Genomic DNA, 15,011 nt, shown 5'->3' on the forward strand with positions numbered 1-15,011 from the left:
GATGGTGGGAGGATGCCGGAGTGCTCGGAGAAAACACACGCATGCACGGGGAGAACATGCAAACTCCACACAGAAAGGTCCAGGCTGGAATTCGAACCTTCTCGCTGTCAGGGAAGAGCGCTAACTACTATTCCACTCTGCAGCCTCGCACAGATCAATAAAGGGGTAAATGAATTAACACATTTACGTGTTGAAGACAAAAAAAGATGAGTAGGTGGATGATTTTTGTTTTTCTTGCGGGTTGCTCTATGAAACAGAATCCTCTGCAGGGACCATCCCCCAACATTCCTGGCTCCTCCCGTGAGGAATACAAAATAAATGGATTGACTTTTAGACAACCAACAGTTTTCTTTCATAATTACTAATTATCATGAGTGCTCTCCAAAGCACTTTGTATGAATGGCCATGGAACCCCGCCCCCCCACCACCACCTCTTCTCTTTATGATGGGATTGGTCGTGTTTTTCAAGGACGTCGGAAAGGTCGGCGACGGAGAAGCGAGGAGATGCATATTATGGGTGGGGCACTTGCGTCATTTTTCCGCATCAGAACTGGCAAAACTCACGACAGTAGTCACCAGTAAAAAGGCACACTCTGTTCTTGCTTGGCCCCACCCTGGGCCATCTTCTCTGCTTGGCCATCAGCAGCCCCACCCCAGGCCCATGTGGCTCCACCCCAAGTCCAAGACCAGTAAGAGTACAGCACTTAAAGTAAATAAGCAGAGAGGGGAGAGCTATTTTAAGAGACTGTCTTTCAGCATGGACAAGGAGGGGGACAAAGACGCAAGCCAAGCGAATTGTAATGTCGGTCACGTCTTCTGACATGTTCTCTCTCAGTCCACCGTCCAGTAAGCTGAAGGCCCCGAAAGACAAGAAACAGCTTGGACCAGCATATTCAGTCTTTTTTTAAAGGAAAATGGTTTAGAAAGAGCAGAATTGTTCTATTAAATCCTATAAACCAGCCTTTATCTTTGAATTGCAAACATTAAAATTATTTGGATAAACTTTAAAATTCCATGAGGTAAAGGTCTTAAAAAAAACTTACGATAGATAAAAGTGAATTGAATCAAAGCACCTTTTACTTCACAAATGTCAGTTTTTTTCCCCATTTTATTTCTTCTTCACTCTTTTTACATCAAAAATAAATAAACATTTAAGTAGTTACCTATATGATTTTCCTCACACTGCATCTTCTTTTTTTTGTATCTTCACATATATACAAATAAACACATCACAGAGAATGTAATCCCCCTCTTGCCAATCAAACACCACCAAAATGCGAGCCAGAGGCACCTTGTCCTGCAACGGCGAAACTTTGCCAAAACACAAACCGAAGAGAATCATCAGCAGCAAATATTCTGTCCCATCTATATACTCTGCGCTTCATCAGAGCTTACATTCAAGTCCTTTTGTATTGCAGTCTGACCAGATTCTGGTCAGAACGGCTAAATATTTCTTTAATAAGATCATTAAGGCAGTTCAATGGAAGATAATTGATAAACACGAAGTTACACCAATGCTTTAAAACTGTCTCTATTTCTGATGGTCAAAGAGAAGATCAGGCTGTACCTTAAATGTCAGCTACCATCATTACTGCTTATACATTTAGCATGATGCGTAGATTTTTTTTTCTTGATTCACAGAATTATAAATATTATAATTGGTTATGCAAAAGGATGAATGGCTCTCTATTCATTTAAATAAAATTGATATGCCAGTGCTTACTTATCATTTTCTGCTGTTTCAAAAACAATAAAACCACAGTACAAGACTAAAAGCATGACTAAGTGTTTTTTCTTCCACATAATGTTGATTGTGCCGTCTGTCATGTCTTTTAACTTTCTATGAACAGCCAAATATTAAGGATATTTGATCTTTTTTTTTTTACTTGTAACTTTAGGTTGACCTCATCTTTTTTAGTAGTTAATATAGGTAAACAGACATTACAACCAACTAACTACAAATATTAGGAGTGCATGTGTGAGTGTGTGTTGCTTTACTTCACAGAAAGACAGCTCATGTCTGGACAATCAGCAAGCTGCTACACTAAAACTCCTGACACGTTATCCAGTCGGTCAGGATGTGGAAGTTCTTTTATCGTTCCAAGAATTCCTAGGTTTGTGGCTTGATGATTGATGATAGACAGTTCAGTACGACTTTCCTTTTGTTTTCAAATAATTTCCAGGCTTCATCATTCCTCATTATGGTGGGATGAGTCAGGGCTGGACTCCTCGTCTTCCTCCTCGACAGTTTCTGTTGGCAGTGTGTCGCGGCGTGTAAAGGCAGCTGCCAAGGTCACACTCAGCCGTGGTCTGACGGGCGCCATTTCTGACAACCCGATGTTGTTACTACGGGTTACAAGAGTTGTCTTATCCATTATTTCTCCACTGTGCCTGGACACCACAGCGTCGAGAAAGTCGTATTTGTGGGAAATCTTACCACTTTCGAACAGGTACTTTGCCAGGTGCGAAAAAATGAAGTTCGCCACAAAGGAAGCCACCATGGAGACAGTCTTAAAAGGGAACCTTTGCTTCACGAAATCCTCAATTATTCCTGTTTCCTGGTGTATCTGCTTCTCAATAATCCAGCCGGGGTAGTAAATAAAGGGAGGCAGCCTCAGGTACGGTTCACCTCCACCTATGCGCAGCACCAAACCGAACAGGTAAGCAGCCACTGAGCCGTACGTGTTGGTGCCTTTGACGAACAGCACACTGAGCAGCTGGGGGAAGATGATGACGTAAACAAGGTCTGAGCTCAAGTACCAGAGGCCATAAACTGTGCCAGTAACCAGCGCCATCATGGTGGCAAGACCGCCAAATACAAAGATAGTGATTCGCATCACCCAAACAATTTCTCGATCAGAGGCCTAAGAAGACAGAGGAGAGAAAAACAAATGAAAGCACATGAAAGTACAAAGTCACGCAACTTCAAAAATGTATTTGAACGTTGGATGTAATTACCGACTGTCTGAAAGCTAGCTGGTAGATGTTTCTGGCAAACATGGAGCTTGCTGAAAGGATGGAGGAGTCTGCAGACGACATGACAGCCGCAGAAACGGCACCCAGACCAAAGAAAGAGACAAATGGCGGACAAAGGTGTTGGAGCACAATGGGGAGAATCATGTCGGCCTGATCCTTATCTTTGGGAGCAATGCTGCCATAACTTGTCTGGTTCCAATCTAGTCAAGAAGGAAGTAAAAAGCCCAGAACATGAGGAATGTAAATTAATTAAATGAATATCAAGAAAATTATGCTGTGACATTTGAAACGGTCGACTGTTCCCAAATTGAAGCTAATTAAACTTCACCTTAAAGCTGGAGGCTTAAACTTTTTTTTACTTTTATAGAAAGCAAAACAAAGTCAACAGGGTACTAATATTGATATTTCGGCAATTGTTCTCCATTAATTCAATTCCTCAAATAAAAAGTTTTTTGTTTACTTGTTTAATAAGGAATCTGATGCCAAAAAAACCTGGATATCACAACACTAATTTGGTCCCTTGCCTCCCTCTAATGTAATATTTACACAACCAGCATGGTTATTAAATGGATTCCTTCATTATGGATGAAGTGAACCAGCTGCTATTTACCAGGTTTTCTCAGATCTAAGGGCAACAAGGACCCATCTGGAGCCCCCCCTAAAAACAAGCATGTACATAAACAACACAAATCCTGCACGTGTGTTCACACGTCTCTAACCTGTGGAAGCTCCGATAGCTCCGATGAGAACGGAGGGCACAGCCATGATAAGGCACCCAAAGGCAGCCAGGAAGGAGAGGACCTGAGCATAGGTGGCAGATGAGGCTGATAGAACTCTCTGGAAGTACACTTGCCAGGGGATTCCTCCCAGCATCTGCAGCAATTATCAAAGATATTTTAAAGGAATCCAACAATTAAAAGAAAATGCCTTATTTTCACAAACCAGCATGCAAATGAAGGATTTTAAAAGTCACATCCTTAGAGGTTTGACTGATCAGAACATGAACTAATGAATTGGCTACTAATCAACAACCATGTTTCTCTTACTCTAAGGTTATGGGAGTGTTATGAAACATGAAAAACTGCTGTACCAGGAGGCAGAAGTTGTCGATCCAGACCCATATGTCATCTTTGTTGATGCTGCCTTTCCAAGGAGCCTGATGAACCTTCTTCACTGCACTAACAGTGATGTCTGACACCGCCGGGTTGGTCAAAGCGAAAGGGACACTGATCCACTATAGACCAACAAGATAATATTTGTTAATGAAGTTTAAACAATAAATTGTAGAATTTGTTTTTAATTGTAAATTCCCATAGGCACAAGAAGTTAAAGGGCTGGTTAAGGATTAGAAATAAAAAAAGGGTAACCTTAAAAAATAACATTTATTTATGCTGCCAAGACAAAACAAAACAAAGAAATAAAGCTTGTTCCTTGGAAAAAAAAAGTTTTAGAATAGATGTAATAAAAAAGGATATTTTAACTTACCAGGCCAAGAAATATACAAAAGAGCTGGACTACATCGGTGTAGGCCACTGAGTAAAGTCCTCCAACCAGGGTGTAAAAGATCGCAATGAGCGCAGATATAATGACTGACATCTTAATATTGATGTCCACGATGACGCTCAGAGTAGCACCTACAAGGCCAGGACAAAATGAGCACTGTAGCATTAACTCCAAAACATTCAGATCTTTTGCAAAAAAAATAAATACATATTTATATATTGTTTTATTTTGAAGGAGGGAGAAGGTCAAAAGTTTCTACTCACCAAGTGCATTCAAGATGGCAGCAGACCAGAAAATCTCTCCCATAAGTGCAGGTATGAAGAGAAGGCCACCCATGCGTTTTCCATACAGCTGCTGAAATGGGTCCAGCATGGTGACGTAACCACGAGAGCGCATGGGCTTTGCAAAGAACAGGCCACCTGAATGAAAGAGGGGAAAACTGAGAAAATCAGGAACAAGGGCCAATATATGAGGGCAAAGAAATACAACGTAAATCAACAAAAATCATGGGACAAATACGTCTGACATATATTTTAATTGGCATTTGGCACAATCTATTTGTGTTAAATTACTCTATGTGCTTGAACAAATATGCTCATTCTCATTCTTTATTGTTTCTAACTTGAATGTTACACCACTCACCCACAACCAGACTGAGGGCATATCCAAAGGGGGCTTGAGCCCAAGCCAAACCATATTCTGGAAGATACACATACTCAGCTGTGCCATTGATGTAGCCTCCTCCAACCCAGGTTGCTGGAAATAACAAAACAGAGATAAATAAAATTAGAAGAAATTATGGCCTAAACATTTTTTTGTCCTGGAAATAACTTTATGTAAAACTTTTCTCTCATAAGCAAGCAGCCTCTATGGTGTGTATCGATGTCTCTTTTCAACTGAACTGTTTAGGAAAGCTGAATTTCACCTGTCATGGTGAATCCTCCGACAAACAACCCAATGTCTCTCCCTCCGACCATGATGGTTTCGCTGCGGTCGGTGCCCTCCGCCTCTCCAGAGTGCTTGTTTTTCCATGCCGCCCAGATGCCGACGACCAGGATCAGCAGGTAAAAGATAGCAATAGCCACAAGTCCCTCCACATGGATGGTCATTGTTGCGGTGTTCTCCTGCTAGGAACTGGAAGGCATGAAGACCTAAAAGGGTAAAAAGGAAAAAGAAAAAGCATTTTGATGAGAAAAATGACAAGAAAAAAAAAGTTTAAAAAAAACAAACGTTTTAGGACTTTCTGAATTTCAACTCAAGCACCCTTCTCTTGTTCAAGTAAGACATTTTTCGTGTTGTCTTTGGATTAAATATGACTGAGGAAACCTTAATTTGGTGTCTAATGAAAAATCAGTCACAATAGAATCCTGAAATCCTAAATTGTTGCACACTGCATTTTGTGGAAGTGTGGAAACTGGAGTTATAATCAATTTCCAACAACAACAAAAACCAATTTTTTATACCCAAATTAACGAACCTCATTGTTTGTTCGTAACGTCCGTGCGTAAAAAAAGGCATGCGTGAAGTCAATACATACTTTTTCCTTTACTTTGATTTTTAACTAATTAAATGGGCAACAGATACAACATAAAAGCAAAACTAGAATCCCTGATAAAACGAAGAAAAAACATATTAACCATGTGTGTGCATAAAAAACCTTTAAGGACATCCGAAACATACCTTAAAAAAGTCCAGTCATGTGCTGAAATACTCTAAGAGAAGAGGTATCATCACGATGTCAGGTTTGTTAAAATGAAGAAGAATCCTCGCTCCCCACTTGCGTTGCGAGGTCTGGTGAAATAAAAATGTCAGAATCGGTCCTGCTGGTGCTGGTGGGGTCTCTGGACACTTTGGGATTCTTTTAAGAGGGGGGGATGCCGTCAGAGGACCGGAGCGCGCGTCAGAGAGAACCAAACGTCCCCTATAATGAGCACCTTAACTTTCATATAGGCACGTCAGAGAGCATCAGCTGATCAGAGTTGTCGGAGGAGGGGGTATTTTCTATTTGAAAGTCCATTACTAAAAGCTCTGCGTTGTATAGTCACCATTTTTATGTGTGGATTTATGCTTTGTGAAATATCTGCTCCTCAAAACTTTGCGTAAAATGAGCCGAACTGCGCCGTAAGACAACCATGCAGTATTTTATCAACTATAATTTTTGCCGCACAACTGCAGCTGTTTTGGCTGTGCACAAATTTTGACTGTGATTGTGCTGATTCATTGTGCTAAATCAGTTGCGCATTTTAAGTAAATGATGCACTTTCCTTCCTTTTTGGGCGGTGTGACATTTGCAGTCCTGAAGAACACCCCCATCCACCACCCACCCACCCACCTAAAAGCAATTAGAACATACTCAAACGTGTCTGCCACTTCCTGTCACGATAATATCAGGGAGTTGTGCCTACTTAATGGCCACCTCCGCCTGAAGAGATTTAATCTGGACTACTTCACTTGTCAAAACCGACTGCCATCCAATTAGGATGGTTCTTGAAGAGCATGTGGAGGGATTTAATGATACAGGCTCTTTTTGGAGAAGCTCCTTCCTTCTCTGCGCCACCACCGCACACACAGAATAAAAATGTAGATCTACGGGGAAAAATATTTTGCACAACAGGACAGGGTGATGAGTTCATTAAGACTACTTTACGCACACAGCGCCCTCTGTTGGTAAAGTGGAGGGATGTTTCAGCACCGAGGACAGAGGCAAGGACGGTTAAGTTTCTCCTGTTTAATTTTCCCCTTTTTAATTTCAATCATTTTCAATCATATTTATGTATATATAATAAAAGTGGAAATGTATAAGATCATAATGTTACTATCCGAAACAAATAATAAAATTAATACATTTCAATGTCTTCATCTAAATAAGTTCATGTTAAAATGAAAATGTTTGCAAGTGTTTAAGGAGTATATTTAAGGTCATAAATCTTTTGTTTGTTCACTTTATCATAACTATTACTATTTTTTTAATATCACTCAATGATAGACAATGTGTAATTACTGTGTAATACACAATGTGTAATACTTATTTTAAAATATTTTTATGAAAATGCCAAAATTAAGGATGACATTCATTCTCCTATTTTACTGTGTCAATAAAAACAACATGTAGAGTCAATATTTGGTTTTTATTTTTACATTTTGTAAGAGTGAAGTAACATCCCACCACTCTGAAGTTGTAATTCTTGTAGCCACGGTACAGTCTTCTGAAAATGAATCACATCGAAGAGCGGGATGCACTGGCTTTAACACTGAGAGAGTTGATTCTTTGTGTTATGCATGCTTGTCATTAATTATACTTTATTTTATTTTATGAAGTCACGTTCAGCACTTCACCCAGCATGGTTTATTTTTATTTATTCATGTTTTATTTTTACTACTTTACTTTACAGTTACTGGATTCAAATTGACTGATTTGTGATTTTGTTGGACATTTGACAAGCAACCCTGTTAAATACTGATGCCAAAGCATAAACATTGGGAACACAGCTGGAAAGCCTTATAAGTCTCTGTTGGACAGATGGCAGCGTACGACCTAGAATACCCGTCTAATCAAACACTAAAAGTAATTCATCTAGTAATACAAATTCCATGTTCTATATAGATTATTTGATTAAACTTCAATAAAGAGCATCTAAATTTTAAAAAAATCTATCTATCTATCTATCTATCTATCTATCTATCTATCTATCTATCTATCTATCTATCTATCTATCTATCTATCTATCTATCTATCTATCTATCTATCTATCTATCTATCTATCTATCTATCTATCTATCTATCTATCTATCTATCTATACATATATATGTAGGTGTTTAATGAAGTTATGACAGCAGTAATCTCGATGTGACTATGTAAATAATGAAATGTTCAGAGCTCCAGTCCTGGAGGTCTAATGAGCAGCTGTTGCTGGCAGGATGTTTGGAAGAAAGATGAGATGGAGATATAAAATGAAGCAGATGGAAAAGAAGCCAGATAAGACTGTTCATGTTGAAATTCCAACAACTATTAAAAATAACCATGGATGCATCATATACATAACGTCAAACACTGCACTCTGAGTATTTGCCTTTTTTGTGAAATTTAGAAACTGTAATTAGCAACAATAACCAAACCATAGTGTGATGGGGAAACAAGCCTACAGATTCTCTGACCCTGAAGTGAACATATAATTATAAAACCTCTATATGGAACCTACTATAGCTTCATGCTCCCTCCCATTCACTTTTATGTTATGTTTTATATTCTTTAACTGTACTAAATAGCTCAACAAAATAGAAAAAAAAACTTGTGACTTTACCTCTTCTCTTCTACTCTCGAAGGTGCAGTAGTGCTGTTTAACTTCACCATGTTTCTCCTATAGATATTGTGCTGAAACATGTTACAAAGTTGTATTTGGTTGGTCTACAAGATCAACTACCACCTTAAACTCTAACACAATAAAATACTTTATTGAACTGATAGGAGTAGAAAAAAAAAAAAAACTTTTATTTACTATTGCCTGCACTTAGTATGTTATTCTAACATTTGCTAACTTCAGCATCTAAAGAATCTCCCCCTTTTTTTTAAAATATATATTATGGATATTTTTAGAAAGTGCTGTTTTATATGATGCAAGTTGCAGAGAGAAAATCAAGTTTTTCAGAAAAGTGTACAATGAATCAGCAGACCATTGCAAACAGGTGATGAAAACTGAAAAAGGTATAAGATGTGCTGACAGTTGGTCTTTTGCTGTAAAAGTGAATAGTGAATATTTTAAAACAAAATGAGTATAAAGCTGCTCAGTCAAAATAACACGACCTAAACCTTTGACCAGGATGTTACTGGTTCATGGATTTTGACTTATTTTTATTTCTTTATTTAACAATTACAATAAATTAAACCAATGTGAGTACATGACAAAAACACCTTTTACCTTCAGAAACTCAAAAAAAAATGATAAAGAAAGAAATGTAGTTTTCCCCTCTAATATGGATAAATTATATAAAGACTTCAGTCAAATAACTGTATCAATGACCATGGGAAAATAAAACAATGGTAAAAAATGTACTGGAAAGAGAAAACTTTTTATTCCCAAACTAACAAATATTATGAATTTTTACAGCATATTAAGCAATTGAAATTCAGTAAAAACACTTAGTCACAAGTAAGATATATAAAACATTGCTATCTCAGAGTTGATTCAGTCCTATAGCTGCAGCTATGACTACAGAAAAGCTGAGGAGCCTGATCCAAAAAGAATACATGTCATATTAGATGTTTCAGTAATAGTCTGTTAAGCTTCAAAACAAAATGAACTGGAATGAAATAACCTTTGCTCTATTAGTAGAAAAATTAAAGAAAGAAAAACAACAAAAAAATGAACTACTCACAATTAAACTGAAATAATACTGAGCGTATATATGGCCTGATAAAAGCATGACTGGCAAAGGATCTTTACAGTGATGTCAGCTGAACAGTTTTTGAATTGAAAAGTGAATCATTTTGCAGCACTGTGCTTTAAAATCTATAAATGCTATAAAAGTACAGTGATAATCTACTGTTACTTTGAGAAAAAAAAGGGCTTAACAAAAACCAAAAGTGTCATTTTTTAGCACATTCAAACTAATCTAAATCAAAGAAAGTTCAACTATTACTGACTTTTCCTCAAAGCAGCTACAGTTAACAAAGATCCCTCATATTTAAATACAGTCAGAGCAATAAAGAGCAAGGGAAACTGAAACTTTGGTAACAAAATAAAAGCTTGTGTCAACAAAAAGCCAATCATTTGTATGGAATTGCTGCAGCTCCTGCAGGATGGTTCCTCCTCATGCTCTCATGTTCTCATTTGTTTGATTTGATCTGTAAAAAAATGTAAAAACAAAAAAAAAAAAACATGTTTATTTTTAATAATCAGTAAAACAGCGTGCAGGTTTCACTGGTGGTATCAGGAAGGAGAACACACAGATTAGTCAAACTATCTGGTTTACATTGACTGCAGGAGTAGGCTAAGAACTTCTTCTGGAGTTGTCTGACTCCATGTTCAACAATGTACATTAAGAATGAGACCAAAAGCAATTCTCTGCAGAAATTAGCAGTTCATATTTCAGTATCGCCCTCAGAGACTTGATCAGAAAGAATAAGAACAAGTAGTGGATTTCAGGTATTTTAAAGTTATTATTATTTTAAAAAATTACTGTGAGTCACTAGTCTAGCAAAATCACAATAGTCCAGGTGAGGCTGAGAGGTTAGTGTACAGAAAAACAATGAGCAACACGACACTTGACAACATTCAGTACTCACTGTATAATTTGATCTACAGAGGATTGTGAGTGAAAGCATCAAACAAAAAAGACAAAAGTGGAACACTGATCTTAAGCAGAGAATCAGTTATCGCAGTTAAAACAGAATCTAGTTGGAATCTAGTTAATTAAGTAATGCAAACCCTTCATAGTAAATAATTTGGACAAGTAATGATTAAAAGTGTTTCTTAAACTGTCTTTATTTTTGGTCTTCCTTGACATCTGTTTTAGGATGACCAAAAAAAGCAACATTTGACTAAATGGATAGCTGGAAAAAAAGTGTTCTAAACAGATCTGAAATATTCTGGGTTTAAAATGTGTTCAATATTTCCATCTAATTAGTATTTAAGACAAAATGCTGGCACCAGAATACAAAGACACTGAGAACACAAGTGCATGTCAGTCTCGGTGCTCCACACTCTCACTGTCGTGCACATCAGTTGTCGTACCTTGTAACCAGTCGACACCCTCCTGTAAACCTTCTCCCTTCAGAGCATCAGTGGCACTGAAACAAGGAATCACACATCTCACTGACACTAAAGAGGTGTACATGCTTTACTGAAAGGGTTTGGAGGATTCACACACTGATCATTTTTCTTCCCAGGTTTCTCTAGAACCTTTTTCTGGTTTTATGTTCATTGTTCAACTTTCGTTTTTAGGCTTTATCCAATCAGTTGTGTTTCTTTGTCAACAGTTTGCTTATAAACTTAGTAACTCATCCTTTACTGATTTGTGAAAAACAAACGAATTCTGAATATTTTGAAGATGGTTTGAATATTTTCAAAAACATATTTGCAAAAACATGCACTTGAAGCGCCTTTATCATGCTTTTCTTACGTCTTTCAGAGTAAATTATGTCCATATACATGTTAATATATCCCCTTTGGCACACAAAAGAACACATCTTTTTATTAAATGTGAATTATTTTTGCAGCTCATTTTCCAAACAAATTTCATGACGTCATCCTAGAGCTGGCCTCGGCAGCGTGTCTGCGTTTCTCCTACGAAAACAAACGACATCCGAACTTTTGCAAAGGTGGATGTGGATATTGTGGAGCCTTACAAATATGTTTTGCCAAACCCCCCCAGAAAGTGTGTGTGTTAGTCTGGGGGCAGTGCCGCAGCACAGACTCTTCCTGGCAGGGGCTGTTCTCACTGGTCTACGTGGTCTATGGGAGAACCCGCTCGTTTTTGTGGATTGGGAGGGGCTGCTGCTCGGAGCGCAGGTTTTTAGAGGAATACTCAGAAATGTGTGAATGGATCAAAATACCACTTAAGAGTTTCTTTTAGTGAGGAATGAACATTATAATACACTTAAAAGCTCAAAAAGTTGATTTTGCATGATATAGGCCCTTTAATAAGGTAAAGCAATGGTATGCAAGCACAGGAACTGATGTGCGACTTCATACCAGATGTGCCATGGTTTGTCTTTGATGTAGTCCAAGCAGAGCAGCTGTGAGACCTTGACAGAAGACAGAGCATCCCTGACATCCATCTTGTTAGCGAAAAACAATATGGGTATCCTCCGGTGTTTGATGTCTGCAAAAAGACAGAATAAATGTCAGGTTCGGATTTCAGAAAAAACTTTTTCAAACTTATGTGACAAAAAATAGCTTCTTGCACATAGACAAGTGTCAAGTCAGCTTGTAAATGTAAGAAACGTTCATTGTTTTAGTCATTAAAATGCTTTAAGAAGTGAATTTAAATTTAGAGTCTCGCGTAACGAGTAGAGAAGGTTTAGAAACACAAGCTTACCAGGATGATTTAGTAATGTGTCCAACTCCTCTTTAGCCACTACCATCCTCAGTTTGTCTGCACTATCAATGACAAATATGATAGCCTGACCTTCCCTGGGAGAAAATTTAAGTCATTAACACACATATTGAAAAGAATATTGGCAAAAAAGATCAAGAGTACTAACTTGTAGTAGTGTTCCCAAAGATTTCTGTATCTGCCTTGACCGGACATGTCAAAGACTGTGAAAGAAAGGCTTAAAAGAGAAGAGAAATTGTCACAATTGTAAATTGCATTTAATAATGTAAAAATAATAATCATTAGTATGTCTAAAGATGTAATCAACAGAGAAAAAAGTAAAATAAAGTCAACTTAAAATGTTATCAATTACATTTTCAATTCAAAATACAATGAACAGCTACCTGGATGTTTTAAACTTCTCTATATTGAAGCCAATTGTTGGAACGATGTCTTGAACCTGAGCCTGAAAGAAAAGGCAGCAAATGAGAGCACATCATTAAAATAAGAAGGTTATACTTTTAAAAATTGTTATTGAGAAAGGGGCTGCAGCTGTCATTTGTTTTACAAGGGATGTAGTCACTAATAAACAGGACTAATGCTACAGAATACAGAATGTGTAGTTAAAATGAAATGACTTACATTAGAGGGTTTTAGTTTGTTGATGATGGTGGTTTTCCCACTGTTGTCCAGACCGAGACATAGAACGTTGACCTCCTTCTTTAACCCCAGCCATCCGACCAGCTTGTCAAACAGCCCCATTGACTAGCAAGCAATCATCAGTCGTGTGTCTAATCTTCAAAATAGAGAACACATGATGTCGTTTTTGAAGTCATTAAATAGTCAAAATGTTACCTCAAATGTTTGTTTTTCTTCAGCTTTAAAATAAAAAAAATAAAAAAACTTGCATGTTCTGTAGTGCAAACTTTCCAGCTGAATGTAAAAGAAATGACCCCCCCCCCCCAAAAAAAAATACGACTTATCCATCTATAATCTATCTATATGTATGAACATGTAGGACCTTCATACCATTACTTACAATAAAAATATATAATGATATACACAGTTCTTCCGTCAGTGTGTAGATATGTAATGTATTGCTAAAACAGTAAATATTTACTTTAATAATAATATTTAAATTAGACATGTCGACAGCAGTAATAAATGAGAGAAATCGGATATAAAACTTGTAGTCCTTTTGGTTAAATTAGCCGGTGGTCTTAGTGTTTTCTTGCAATTCTTTAATTAAAAGTTAGCTCCACATCACTCTCTGCTGTCATAACTTAAGGCTTTTCACGCGGTCAAACGTTTCGAGACGCGCTAACGGCTATTTAATCTCTTGTTCTTACACTTGCTAGCAACTCTAAGCTAACCTTAGCCTCTTTCACAACAATTACTTCAGCTTTCTATACCTTACTAGCTCTATTGAGGTTAAGCGGTCTTATTTAATTTACTGTTGCCTGCATAAAAATAAAACAAAAAGGGAAAAAAACACTCTGATTTTTACATGACAAAAATGGTAATATTAAATTAAAACGCTGCTTCTTCTGTTGCCTCTTTAGCTAGTGATCCTGTCAGAGTTTGGTAGTTATTATTTACTTTACCTGTAGTAGTTTCTCTAGATGGCTCTGCTTCGGTTGACGTTCTTAGATTCATTCGTCTATTTAACCAGCAGTGAACGGAGGTCTCATTCTTTTGTCGGATATTTACTCGTGCTCCGCAGTTCCCTGTTATTTACGCCGTGTTGCTATGAGACCGCAGGGCCGGCTCAAATCTGCCACCTAGGGTTGATCCAAGGACAAAACCTCAAATATCCAATCGGGGTTGCGGATGTGACGTCATCCAAGCTGTCGTCAAGCAACGGGAGTGCTGCTGTGCTGTGATTGGTTTGGAGACACCCGGCTGTGAAGGCGAAACGATAGGGTGGAAGACATTATTATTATTATTATATAAATATAATATAATATAATATAATATAATATAATATAATATAATATAATATAATATAATATAATATAATATAATATAATATAATATAATATAATGGCAAGGCAAGGCAAGGCAAGGCAAGTTTATTTGTATAGCACAATTCGTACACAAAGTAATTCAAGGTGCTTCACAAAACAGAAAAATGCATTAAAATCACAATAAATCATAGAAATAATCAACATAAAATTTACTTTAAAAGAAAAGGAAAAAAAAAAAAGATTTAAAAAGAAAGGAAGGAAAGAAAGGTGCAGATAGGACCTTTCAGTCATATACATGGCTAAACAGAAATGTTTTAAGTCTAGATTTGAACATGAACACAGAAGAGGCCTGTCTTACGCCTTCAGGGAGGCTGTTCCAGATTTTAGCTGCAGAATATTGAAACGCTGATTCCCCTTGTTTAGTTCTGACTCTGGGAATCAACAGGAGGCCGGTCCCTGAGGTCCTCAGAGTACGAGATGGTTCATATGGCACTAACATGTCAGAGATGTACTTTGGTGCGTGGCCATGG

At 37.4% G+C, this 15,011-nt stretch overlaps 2 protein-coding genes across 4 annotated transcripts; both read right to left on the reverse strand.

Moving 5' to 3' along the window:
* Positions 1–1,059: 1,059 nt before the first annotated feature.
* Positions 1,060–6,437, reverse strand: LOC101171815 (high-affinity choline transporter 1-like). The gene is made up of 9 exons (XM_004067141.4): positions 6,160–6,437; positions 5,405–5,630; positions 5,122–5,235; positions 4,743–4,898; positions 4,462–4,610; positions 4,067–4,210; positions 3,696–3,849; positions 2,959–3,176; positions 1,060–2,864 (listed from the first exon to the last, which is right to left on the reverse strand). The coding sequence occupies exons 2-9, from the start codon at positions 5,586–5,588 to the stop codon at positions 2,190–2,192; spliced, it is 1,794 nt and encodes a 597-aa protein (XP_004067189.1). The 5' UTR covers positions 5,589–5,630; positions 6,160–6,437; the 3' UTR covers positions 1,060–2,189.
* Positions 6,438–9,312: 2,875 nt separating this feature from the next.
* Positions 9,313–14,328, reverse strand: LOC101171562 (ADP-ribosylation factor-like protein 6). 3 transcript variants are annotated; one of them, XM_023953408.1, is made up of 9 exons: positions 14,119–14,328; positions 13,157–13,305; positions 12,919–12,980; positions 12,684–12,752; positions 12,518–12,612; positions 12,172–12,301; positions 11,212–11,267; positions 10,764–10,776; positions 9,313–10,322 (listed from the first exon to the last, which is right to left on the reverse strand). In XM_023953408.1, exons 2-9 carry the CDS (start codon positions 13,274–13,276, stop codon positions 10,289–10,291), a joined length of 579 nt encoding a protein of 192 aa, XP_023809176.1. In that variant the 5' UTR covers positions 13,277–13,305; positions 14,119–14,328; the 3' UTR covers positions 9,313–10,288. The 3 variants fall into 3 exon arrangements, with proteins under 3 accessions (XP_023809176.1, XP_023809175.1, XP_023809177.1); XM_023953407.1 differs by having other exon boundaries at positions 13,157–13,310; positions 14,119–14,327; XM_023953409.1 differs by lacking the exon at positions 10,764–10,776 and having other exon boundaries at positions 9,529–10,322; positions 13,157–13,310; positions 14,119–14,326.
* Between the last annotated feature and the right edge of the window lie 683 nt (positions 14,329–15,011).

The sequence above is a fragment of the Oryzias latipes genome, chromosome 3 (assembly GCF_002234675.1).
Source record: "Oryzias latipes chromosome 3, ASM223467v1".
Classification (NCBI taxonomy): Eukaryota; Metazoa; Chordata; class Actinopteri; order Beloniformes; family Adrianichthyidae; genus Oryzias; species Oryzias latipes.

Excerpts from the sequence above, each read along its gene's own strand:
- LOC101171815 (XM_004067141.4), bottom strand. The coding sequence starts at position 5,588 with ATGACCATCCATGTGGAGGGACTTGTGGCTATTGCTATCTTTTACCTG. Across the intron at positions 5,236-5,404 it reads CGGAGGATTCACCATGACAG|CAACCTGGGTTGGAGGAGGC; the intron begins GTGAAATTCAGC and ends TGTTATTTCCAG. Across the intron at positions 3,850-4,066 it reads TCGACAACTTCTGCCTCCTG|ATGCTGGGAGGAATCCCCTG; the intron begins GTACAGCAGTTT and ends TAATTGCTGCAG.
- LOC101171562 (XM_023953408.1), bottom strand. The coding sequence starts at position 13,276 with ATGGGGCTGTTTGACAAGCTGGTCGGATGGCTGGGGTTAAAGAAGGAG. Across the intron at positions 12,981-13,156 it reads ACAAACTAAAACCCTCTAAT|GCTCAGGTTCAAGACATCGT; the intron begins GTAAGTCATTTC and ends CTTTTCTTTCAG. Across the intron at positions 12,613-12,683 it reads CTTTGGGAACACTACTACAA|GGAAGGTCAGGCTATCATAT; the intron begins GTTAGTACTCTT and ends ATTTTCTCCCAG.